We start from the raw sequence: 12,488 nt of genomic DNA, 5'->3' as shown, positions 1-12,488 counted from the left end.
TGTGTCTTTTGGTTGGAGCATTTAATCCATTTACGTTTAAGGTAATTATCGATATGTATGTTCCTATGACCATGTTCTTAATTGTTTTGAGTTTGTTTTTGTAGGTCCTTTTCTTCTCTTGTGTTTCCCACTCAGAGAAGTTCCTTTATCATTTGTTGTAGAGCTGGTTTAGTGGTGCCGAATTCTCTTAGCTTTTGCTTGTCTGTAAAGCTTTTGATTTCTCCATCAAATCTGAATGAGATCCTTGTAGAGTAATCTTGGTTGTAGGTTCTTTCCTTTCATCACCTTAAGTATATCATGCCACTCCCTTGTGGCTTGTAGAGTTTCTGCTGAAAAATCAGCTGTTGACCTTATGGGAATTCCCTTATATGTTATTTGTTGTTTTTCCCTTGCTGCTTTCAGTAATTTTTCTTTGTCTTTAATTTTTGCCAGTTTGATTACTGTGTGTCTTGGTGTGTTTCTCCTTGGGTTTATCTTGTATGGGACTCGCTGTGCTTCCTGGACTTGGGTGGCTATTTCTTTTCCCCTGTTAGGGAAGTTTTCAACTATAATCTCTTCAAATATTTTTGCAGGTCCTCTCTCTCTCTCTCTTCTCCTTCTGGGACCCCTATAACGCGAATGTTGTTGCGTTTAATGTTGTCCCAGAGGTCTCTTAGGCTGTCTTCATTCTTTTTTCTTTATTCTGTTCCGCAGCAGTGTATTCCACCCTTCTGTCTTCCAGGTCACTTATCCGTTCTTCTGCCTCAGTTACTCTGCTATTGATTCCTTCTAGTGTAGTTTTCATTTCATTTATTGTATTGTTCATCTGTTTGTTTGTTCTTTAATTCTTCTAGGTCATTGTTAAACATTTCTTGCATATTCTCGATCTTTGCCTCCAGTCCTTTTCTGAGGTCCTGGATCATCTTCACTATCATTATTCTGAATTCTTTTTCTGGAAGGTTGCCTATCTCCACTTCATTTAGTTGTTTTTCTGGGGTTTTATCTTGTTACTTCATCTGGTACATAGCCCTCTGCCTTTTCATCTTGTCTGTCTTTCTGTGAATGTGGTTTTTGTTCCACAGGCTGCATGATTATAGTTCTTGCTTCTGCTGTCTGCCCTCTGGTAGGTGAGGCTATCTCAAAATAATTTTATTTGATAGCTTACTTGACATGAATCAGAGCAAAGACTAATATGTCTTTGATTCCTTTTCCTGTCCTATTGTCTAGCTTCTGTGGACACCTTAGAATAATTTGTTATAGTTCCTTATTTGGTTTAGTCTCTCTTTGCCTGTCTGTTGACTCATTAAAGATGGGTGAGGCTATCTCAAAATAATTTTATTTGATAGCTTACTTGACATGAATCAGAGCAAAGACTAATATGTCTTTGATTCCTTTTCCTGTCCTATTGTCTAGCTTCTGTGGACACCTTAGAATAATTTGTTATAGTTCCTTATTTGGTTTAGTCTCTCTTTGCCTGTCTGTTGACTCATTAAAGACACTAAATACACACACACTCTATATACACTATATACTGGATAGTGTATGCACACAGCCAGATGCCCTATAGACATACATGTGTGCTATATTGCCCATACATGATCATACACATACATACTCTGCATATGCATAGTTAGCATTTTATTGTGTGTTTTAAATTTAAGGGCTTTTACTTTTTTTTTAAGATTCTGTTATATTTTGTTTAGAAAGACAGATCTAAAATCTGGATATTCTTTAAGAATGGAGCCTAACTCAGTCACATAGTCTAATTTAATACTATTCATTCAACATTCAAAATGTTTATTGAATACTTGCTATATGTTATGCATTATTGTAGGCACTGGGAATGCTGCAGTATACAAAGTAAAGTCTCTTCCAGTTTATTAATTTACAGTAGAATATGAACAGCTTCCTTCCCTCTCTTCCCCAATTTGAACTTAACATTGAAATAACAACCTCTTTTGTATGTTTGTACATGTTCAAAGCAATGTACATCTTCCTAATTATAGTGTACATTTAAATTTGTTTAGTTTCCTGGTAAAATTGGAAAGTTGTGTTTTTTTCTCCTCTTCGAAAGCAATAAGGAAACTATAATTTAGAATGCATGACTTCTGGCAAAGTTTCTACAAGGTGCATTCTTTCCTAGTTCTCAGTTGTCATTCTCATCCCTGAATTGTTTTAGCACTTCATATGTATTCTCTTTTTAGCAATTGGATTACAAAGTCCTTGAATTATTTAGTCAAAAAGATATAATACCCACTCTAAAAATAGTTTATTAGACCCTGTATCAAAAAGACCTACCATATACCTATGTATACCTTTTTTGTTTTTTTCCCCAACTGTTAAGTGACAACTGTATGTTTGAGTGAGAATCCCCTGACCTGAATGTTAGTTTTTGTAAGTTATATCTCCTGGGCTGGCAGGTGTCCTCAGAGAGGAGTCCTCTGGTTTCTTGTCTGAGAAGTATTAAGGCCTGATTTTGGCTTTCTGGGATCCAAAGGAAAGAAAAGAGTTTGTAGTCTCATCTTTTAATATGTGGGGATTTGCTGATTCCTCTGTTTTCTTTCATTGGTGTCCTTTACCCCTGTACTTAGCTAGGCCTGATGGCCAGAGTCAGTCTAGTTAAAACTTTCATTAGAGAAATCTCCAGTGTTTTGCTAGAGTGGGTAGTTTTTTTTGTTGGGGAGAATTGGCTTTTTTTTTTTTTTTACCCAAGAACATGGTATGTCCTTTCATTTATTTAGATCTTCTTTTATGTCCTTAAATAAGAGTTTATAGTTTTCCCTTGATCTTATGCTTATTAAGTTTATTCTTGAATATTTTATGGTTTCTGCCTCTCATTAATATAGTTTTTTCTGTTTTCTTTCCTAGATGCTTATTGATAAAGACTATTTGTTGTATAAGCAGTCACCTTATTCGACAACTGAGTAATTTTTACCTACTCCCATTTAGGTTTTCAAAGTACATAGACAGTTCCATCCTTAGCAAAAGGAAATGGTTTTATCTCTCCTTTTCCAGTATTTATGAAAGTAGAAATAACATTCCTGTGTCATTTTATTTTTGTCTTATTGAGGTTAGTAGACAGAACCTCTGAGACAATGTTGAATAATAATGTGGACTGCAAGCATCCCCGTTTAGCTTTTGATTTTAATTGTAATGGCTTTTAAATTAAGAGAATACTTATTGTCAGTTTTAGATAAATAGCTTTTATTGTTCTAAAGTTGCTTCTTTGAGTTTCTGTTTCTGTTTAATGTTTTTATTATGCCTGCTGAATTTTATTGCATGCCTTTTCAGAACCCACCTATTAATGATTGTGTGCCTTTTATTAATTTGTCAGTGTAGTGAATTAAATTGATATATTGTAGTTTTAAAATTCTTTAATTTCGTAATTCCTTAAGTTCCTGGAATAAATTATTTTTGGTTAGAGTGTGTTATTATTTTGATACATTATTGGTTTCTATTTGCTGACATTTGTAATATTTGTATTTGTTTTCACAAGTTATATTGGTTTTTGGTTTTGATTTTGTTTATATGTCAGATTTTTTTTTTTTTTTAATTAATTAATTTATTTATGGCTGTGTTGGGTCTTCGTTTCTGTGTGAGGGCTTTCTCTAGTTGTGGCAAGCGGGGTCCACTCTTCATCGCCGTGCGTGGGCCTCTCACTATCGTTGCCTCTCTTCTCTGTGGAGCACAGGCTCCAGACGTGCAGGCTCAGTAATTGTGGCTCACGGGCCCAGTTGCTCCGCGGCATGCGGGATCTTCCCAGACCAGGGCTCGAACCCGTGTCCCCTGCATTCGCAGGCAGATTCTCAACCACTGCGCCACCAGGGAAGCCCAATCTGTCAGATTTTGATTAAAGTTTTTTGCTGGCTTCCTTGAATTGGAGAGCTTTTTGGAACTGGAATAGTTTCAGATTGGAATAATCTGTTGTTTTTCTGATCAGCAACAAAGGCAATTGACTTGCTCTTTGAACTGCGCTGGGGGCAGGTGGAGAGTATTGGCTGCTAGATACTCATTGACTTTTTTTAAAGCAGAAAACAGTTCTAAGATACATTTTATTGTCTGATTTTTTTTTTTTTTTTTTTGAGTCAAAGGCACACATGCACAAATCCCAGAGAGGTTCTTTTCTTGTGGCTGATTTACAAAAATGACCATCCATGTTAATCTGGGCTAAACACTATTGTGGTCAAGATGAAGGCTGTAGGGCCCAGGAAAGGAAATCCACAAGTTGCTTGACCGTTAGGTTTGTCAGGAGCCAGCAGGTGGCAGCAGTTCAACACACAGGTTTATAGAGGCATGACACTTCTAAGTCAGTCTAATTTGTGGTTTACAATTGTTAATTTTAGAGAAATGTCAATTGGGAGGAAGTACAGTTAGGAAGTAGAAAATTCCTTAGGAAAGAAAAATAAATTGTGTTTTAAAATTTGGTTCTTTATTATTTTGTCATTTTATTATGATATTAGGGCTTATTTTAAAGTAATGTGTTCTGTTTCTTAATATTTACGGAATTAATTTTGTCCTAATTTATTTTTCCGTTTATCTGAAAAACTCATGTTTTTGCTACTAAAGAAGAGCGTCATCTTGTGGTGTCTCTTTAAATTGCATGTAAAGATGGAGAGGAGAGTTACTGGATTCCATTTGAAGCATGCATTTGTGAGGTTGCTTGTTAGTCCAGCTCAGTTGTATGCCAGTATGTTCTTATCTAGACCTGAATCTAGCTTATTTTCTACAGCTGAATTTATTAATAGGGAGCCAGTAATTTACCTGGTTAAAGAAAAACGAGTGGAGTAAGTTCTTGGAACTGTGTGTGCTTAATGCATTATTGAAAGCTTTGTGGTACATAAAGACGTTACTCAGTCAAATTGCAATTAATTTAAAACACCCTTCCTTAAAGCTTTAGCAAAAAAAAAAAAGGGTGGGGGCAGAAAAAGGAAGACTTTTTTTTTTCTTCCAAATAAAATTAATAGTTATTAGTGATAAAAGCCTTTCTCCAGAAAAAGATCACTCCCTTTTAAAAGGGCAAATTTTTAAATGTCAATGTCTAATAATACTAGTAAATGGCATCCTTATTTAATTTAGCTTGACCAGTTTTTTGAGTAGTGTTTTCTGTAAATGTACATGTATTAGAAAAATGCTTTGTTAGTTCAGAGCTTGTCTCCTTGTAGCTGTAACTAAGAGATCCCCAAATGGTTTTGAGATGTTTTCATAAATATGTACAGTTTATGAAAGCAGTACTTATTTACTGTTTAGTGTCATTTATATACAATATGTGGACATTGAGATTTTTGTATTATGTTTTGTTGACTCAGGAATCTAATTAAAATAGTGCGTAATATATTAGCCTGAAAGAAAAACTGAATATGGTAGTTTCGTTCATATTAGGGTGTTTTTTTATGGCGGGATGGGGAGTTATTCTATAAGTTGCATTGAGTTCTGGGGTATCATTTGTTTAGAAAACCTTGAGAATTGGTTTCTTCTCAAGAAAGTGTGGAATACAGGAAAGACCAGCTTTTGGAGTGTGGTCAACCAAGATTTGACTATTGGCCCTGCCATTTTCTAGCAGTGGAATTCCAGGCAAATTATTTAATCTTTTTGAACAGAGTTCTTTATCTTCTTAAAGTGGGATAATAATTTCAACTTCATAGGGTTTGGAAATAATTAAATGAGATGGCAAAAAGTCAAAGCACTTATTTAATACAATACTGTACATTGTAGTCATTCAATAAGTGCTCCATTTATCAATGAAATTTTAATTCTTTTGCAATTCACCTGTGAAATGTTAGAATGATTTTCAACAGCTTTGAACATAGTTACGTTAATTTTTTTTTTGACTGGAGGAAGAAAATGATTGGGTGGGACCAGGACATTATAGATGCACATTACATAAAGCTTTATTATTAGGACACTGTAAAACTGTTATTGAAGGTTATTCAGAAATAACTTAGTACTCTAATTTACACAAGAAAATCTTTTATTGGTACAGTCCATTTAAAATTTACTCTTTGAGAATTAGGTTTCAAAAATCAGGAACATTTAGGTTCTTTCACATAAACTATCATATAACTTTGAGATACTGTATGTTTTCTTTTGAATTTTAATTTAATTTTGGCTTCACATTTATAGACTTGAATATCTTAATCATTCTACTAGATATTGCACTCATTTATCTGATAATTAGATACCTAGCAATCTCAGTTATGTGGAACCTTGTATTTAAAAGAAGATGGCTTAAAGCCACCTTTATAATTGAATATGAAATGAAGAATAGTGGCTTCTTAATAATGCTTCCCTAGATTAGACATAGTGAAGAGCATGTAATGGAGGAGACCACTAGAAACTTTTACTTTGAAACAACTATTCTGAGGAAGGAGTTCCATTTTATTTTATCTTATTCACATCCTTTAATTATGTATATCACATGTAAATTATTCAATATGGAAAAAAAACAGTCAAGCAATGTATTTGAAGCAGTAATGGAAAATTCTTCTTCACCCCCAATCTCCCTTACCACCAGTTGCACTTTGATCTCATTTTCCTAATAGTCAACGCTATTAACAGAATAGCACGTGTCTGTCTACAGCTTACTCTGTGCTGTCATATCGCGGTGTTTGTTTCAACGTACATGGATCTATACATATTCTGCATCTTTTTTCCCAGTTATTATCTTGGTGATCTTTTTGATGTATTGTAAATCTACTTCAGTATATTTAACAGTTATTTGGTATTCCAAAGGATGATTATTCCACAGTTAACCATTCCTCTGCTAATGCTCTCCAGACAATGATGCCAGGTACACATCTATAGTTGAACACATTGGATTTATTACTTTTTGCAGCAGAGGAGAATGCATACCATGCGGAACCATAGGGTATCTCAGAAGATGTTAGAAAGGACTTATTGTAGGATTGAGCTTATATTAGATGATTTGGGGGGAGGATTTAAGAGACGGGGGCTTTGCTCTGGATTGGATACTGTCAGGAAACTGGATAATTCCATGATGGATATCTTAATAAGTCTTATCCAGAAGGAGGGAAGAAGACTGGGCCAAGGCTCAAGCTGTGGTTAGTAATAGTGGAATGGATTAGGGTCCTGTTTGTAGCTTTGGCAATGTACATGTTTTATCTGTGTTCAGATACCATTACAGGGTGATGCTGTTTTTGTCTTGTTCTGTTATGGTGACAGAGGTCACACAGCGGCCTTGTCTGATGACAGTGTTCTGTGAAGTTGTTTATATTCATCAGGAGAACATAGCTGTTAGTGTCACCAGCTCACAGCAAAACCAAGGCCTAGCTGATACTACCAGGCTAGCACTGGGATGCCAAGGTCTGCTATTTTCTTACTGTTGATAAACAGCTAGGTTGTATCTTAGTTTTTATTGACACAGCTTTTCATTTTCATCGTTAAAATAAACATTCTCGTTATATGGATCTTAGTGTACATGTGCAAGTATTCTTATAAATTCCTAGAAGTGGAATTATATTAAATGGTATATAATGCATCATAAAATTTGATTTATAATCATTGCTGAAAGCCTATACTTATTTCTGTTCCTACCAACAGGGCACCTTAGCCAAGAATAGACATTAACAGTCTGAGATTTTTTTTTTCTGGCTAATAGAGATATCTTATTATTTTAATCATATATTTTTTTTACTAGTGAGTTTGAGCATTTTGCTCATTATTTTTAAAGCAATAGTTTTCCTGTTCATATTCTTTTCCCATTAAAAAAATTTTAATAACCTTGTCTTTCTTGTTGAGTTTTAAGGGTACTTCGTATGTTATAGATATTAATACTGCTTTATATTTGTGGCAAGTATTCCTCTCCCTACCTCCTATATGTCTTTTATTTACATAGGAAGGCTTTCTCCACCTTGAGATTATTAAAACATTATTAATCTTCTAGCACAGTTATTTTACTTTTCCCTTAAGACATTTATTTTATTAATCTATCTGGAGTAAGAAATATTTTTGTGTAATTTTTTCCCTAGAGATCCCTAGTGTTCCACTATCATTTGTTGACCAGTCCATTTCCTTCACAGTAATTGGAAATACCACATCATGTTCTAAATGCCTACGTAGACATCAGCTGCAGGAAAATTTCTCTTACTTGCCCTTCACTTAACTAACTGGGTTAACTGATATTCTCTATTCTCTTTGAATAACATACTGACTGAAGACCACGGTAAGCTTAATGTTTATTGCCAGTAGGCTACTCAGTACTATGCTGTTACAATTCTGTTTCTATTAGTTGAGCTTTACATCACTAATACCCAGATTTTGTCATTCTAAAAACTTTATGCCAGCTGTGTTTGTCGTTGCATTTTCATTATTTAATGCAATATTATGTAAATCAGTAAAATATGAGTACAGAAAGAAGGAAAGTTGCTGTTTTAAGGAAAATTGCATGCTTTAGAAAGAAACAGTGGGTCACTAAAAAACTTGAGGCTAATAAGGACATAGTTTACTTAAATTTTTTTAATATGTACATATATTGATCTAAACAGTTCTAGGAGTAGAGAATGAAATACATGAATCAAGGATTATTTTTGTACTGCAGGAAAACCTGTTAACTAAAAACTAAAACAACAATAAAAAATTAATTGAGGGCTTCCCTGGTGGCGCAGTGGTTAAGAATCTGCCTGCCAATGCAGGGGACACGGGTTCGAGCCCTGCTGCGGGAAGATGGCACATGCCGCGGAGCAACTAGGCCCGTGAGCCACAACTACTGAGCCTGCGCGTCTGGAACCTGTGCTCCACAACGGGAGAGGCCGTGATAGTGAGAGACCCGCGCACCGCGATGAAGAGTGGCCCCCGCTTGCCACAACTAGAGAAAGCCCTCGCACGGAAACGAAGACCCAGCACAGCCAAAACTAAATGAATTAATTAATTAAAAAAAATTAATTGAATTGAATACAGTTTGGTGTATGAGAGGAAGTTTATTTTCTCAGTTGTAGCCCTTTTTATATATTTTCTTGTAAAACATTTTAATGATGTGTAATCCATCTTACAACTTTATATTGTAAGGACATATACATGATAAAAATGTGTCAACAAAAACCCAAGCTGTTAATAACATAATACAGCATTTTCATACCACAGGAATGTCCGTGTAGGCATTTAGAACATGATGCAGTATTTCCAATTAGTTAAAAATACTGATCATTAATTTTAAACTTAGAAGAATGAAGACTAGATTACTGCATTGTATTAGTTTTCTGCCATATTGCTATGTAACAACTTACTTCAGAGCTTAGTGACTTGAAACAAATGTTTGTCATCTCACAGTTTCAGTGAGAAATCAGAGTGGCTTAGCTGGGTGGTTCTGTTCCAGGGTTTCTCAAGAGAATGTAGCCAAGGTGTCAGCCAAGACTGCAGTGATCTGAAGGCTTTACTAGGGCTAAAGTGTACACTCCCAAAATGATTCACTCACAGGGTGCTGGTTTTTGTCAGGAGCCCTCACTTCCTCCTCATGTGTGTCTGCCATGTGCAATCCAAGAGAAAGCAAGATAGAAGATGTAAAGTCTTTTATGACTGAGTCCGAGACGTCACATACCGTCACTTTTATTTCTTCGAAGTGAGTCAGTGGGACAGCTCACTGAAAGGCAGGGAAATTAGGCACCTACTCTTGAAGAGGAGCGTAACCAGTGCACTGAAGATATTTATTCTGTGTGTGTATGGGTCACGGAGAGGGCGGGATTCATTTATAATGTTCGGCTTCTTTTTAGGACACTGCCTTAGGAAAACCACGAGAGGTGTTTCGGCTTCCTACAGATTTGATAGCATATGACAATCGCCTTTGCGCATCCATGCATTTCACATCTTCTACTTGGGTTACCTTGTCAGATGGAACTGGAAGATTGTATCTCATTGGAACGGGTGAACGTGGAAATAGTGCTTCTGAAAAATGGGAGGTGAGTTTTTTTTTTTCTTCTTTAGACTTAGCAAAGTCTGGAAAGTATATTCAAATTAGATCTTAATGATTTTGAAATAACACTTTTTTAGGGATAGTTTACATGTGACCTCTTGACTTGTATAATATATAATGTTTTGGATATCTTTTTAAGTTAAATTATAACATGTATACCTTTTATGAAACTGATATATTAGCTATTCCTGTTTTGATCTGGGGTGCGTGCAGTTGTCAAGAATTGCATTTGCTTTTCAGTGAATACCTATTGAGTGTTTTATAAGTGTAAAGCAGTACACTAAGCAATGATGCTGCCACCTTCTTCTTCTTGAAGAGTTGGCCAGAAAATTGCATTGTCATGTCTTTTCTCCTCTACTCTTGTTTTATTTGCTGGTATGTTTAAGGGCCCAGCACACTGCTGCACCACTCTGCTAACTGTCTGGTATGTTTAAACTGGTCAAATAGTAACTATACCAGAGTATTCCCAACTTAGAAAAATATACTGTAGAATAAATAACTATAGTTACGTACCAGTCTCCAAGATGTCATTTTTACTTCAGTTTTTTAAAAACAATGTAACAGACTTAAATCTGAGGGGCAGGTGTTAGGATTTTAATAGTAATAAATATGGAATTATTTTCTCTAGAGCCACAGTTTTTGAAGGTAGAGAAGAATGACACTGAGTTGTGGTAATAAGTACAATGTGATATTGCCACTGTCTAAATCTCAGCAGGTGGCCTTTCGTTCTGGGTAGCTAAAGCGATATGAATTTAATATTTTACATCTTATAAAATATTTTTATCAGACCAATAGATGCCTACAAAGACCAGGCTTTAATTATTTGAGAAAAACCAAGAAGGCCTTAGTGGTTTACCTTTCTTACTAAGTTATACCAAATGCTATACTTCCAAATTGTAGTATGTTCAAAAAACTAAACAAAAATCACAGTAAATTATCAGAACAACAATAGCCTGTTTCTAGGGGGCCTTTGTAGTCACAGTTTCAAATAGTTATTGGACATTGTGACATTTTCTGTTCTGGCCTCCAGTAATAACTTTTTTTTTTTTTTTCCTTGCTGAGGCAATGTGGTATATAGCACAGCTACCTGAAATAGTTGGAAGGAATTTGGAGAATGATGGGCAGGAGAGATATGAATGAGAATTTATCTGTTATCAAGCCGTGTGGATTCTGTTGGTTTTCAGTAGTAAGAAACACACTGACCTTGTTCACCTTCAGATTAAAAATAACACCACATATTCCACCAGAAGGAAATTCATATGGGTTTATATTTCATTTGGTTTTTGCTGTGTTTATCTCCTTGGCACATATTAGGCCTTCAATAATATTTTGTAAATGAATTCAAAATTTAAATTCACTCCACATCCTCTTCAGTATTTGTACTATCATAATGAAATCAACACTCTCTGGGGAGGTGGGGGGAGTGGGAAAGGGATGGGGCTTGGGCATTACTGAGGTGGGAGGAATACTGAGGGATATTGGTCGCTTTGAGAGAAATAACTCAGTAGAGTTTCGAGACTTTGGGGGAATTCGTGTAAGAGAGGAGGCTAAAAGTGAGCATGACGGGGGCATGGTAGGGCCTAAGGGGGCCAAGCAGGCGTGGTGGTGATGACTCAAATGTAGAAAGAGAAATAAAAGAAGGCAAGGAAGACTGCCTGTTTCCAAATGTGTGGCCTCTAATGTGATGGGGGTGCTATATATCAACAATATCACAGTTGATTTGCTAGGTTTGTTCAGAAGACTGGAAACTTCAGCCTAAGAATTTTTAAGAGTCCAGACATCTACTCCTCTGGTCTCATGAGAAAGAAGAGAAGGAAATAGTAAACTGGCTACTTGTGCTTGGCAGAACTTTCAATCTTTTCTCCCTGTGGTTTATTTCTTCTTGTCCCCCAAACAAAAGCAGAATCCAGTCAACCAACTATAAAAAACCATGTCTGTCATCTCTGTTTTGAGTATTTGAGGTGTTTTTGGTTTTTTATCCCTGCTTATGGAAGACTTTAGAATGGATTTCAAAGCTCTACTATTCGAATAATTTTGGCAGAGTTGCTCAAACACAAAGAGAAAATGATGACATTAAAGCACACTTTTTAAAAAATTTTCTTTTACTTTTTTTTTTACGGTACGCGGGCCTCTCACTGCTGTGGCCTCTCCCGTTGCGGAGCACAGGCTCCGGACGTGCAGGCCCAGTAGCCATGGCTCATGGGCCCAGCCGCTCCGCAGCACGTGAGATCCTCCCGGACCAGGGCACGAGCCCGTGTTCCCTGCATCGGCAGGCGGACTCTCAACCACTGCACCACCAGGGAAGCCCTTCTTTTATTTTTTTATTGAAGTATAGTTAACTTACAATGTTTTGTTAGTTTCTGGTATACAGCAAAGTGATTCAGTTTTACATATATATATTCTTTTTCATATTCTTTTCCATTATAGTTTATTACAAGATACTGAATATGTTCCCTATGCTATACAGTAGGATCTTGTTGTTTATCTGTTTTATATATAGTAGTTTGAATCTGCTAATCCCAAACTCCTAATTTATCCCTCTTCCCCTTTGGTAGCCGTAAGTTTGTTTTCTGTGTCTGAGTCTGTT

The 12,488-nt window shown here is 35.9% G+C and overlaps 1 protein-coding gene across 1 annotated transcript in view; it reads left to right on the top strand.

Moving 5' to 3' along the window:
* The window catches only part of NUDCD1 (NudC domain containing 1), an 80,816-nt gene that overhangs the window by 14,958 nt on the left and 53,370 nt on the right, over positions 1–12,488 (top strand). The window contains exon 3 of the mRNA XM_024739737.1: positions 9,702–9,887. Coding sequence (XP_024595505.1) covers positions 9,702–9,887 — 186 coding nt within the window. The remainder of the gene's footprint in view (positions 1–9,701; positions 9,888–12,488) is intronic.

This window comes from Neophocaena asiaeorientalis, unplaced genomic scaffold, assembly GCF_003031525.2.
Source record: "Neophocaena asiaeorientalis asiaeorientalis breed wild unplaced genomic scaffold, Neophocaena_asiaeorientalis_V1.1 scaffold66, whole genome shotgun sequence".
In the NCBI taxonomy this organism is placed as follows: Eukaryota; Metazoa; Chordata; class Mammalia; order Artiodactyla; family Phocoenidae; genus Neophocaena; species Neophocaena asiaeorientalis.
Note: the sequence above shows the minus strand (reverse complement) of the source record. Positions and strands in the feature narration are given on the sequence as shown.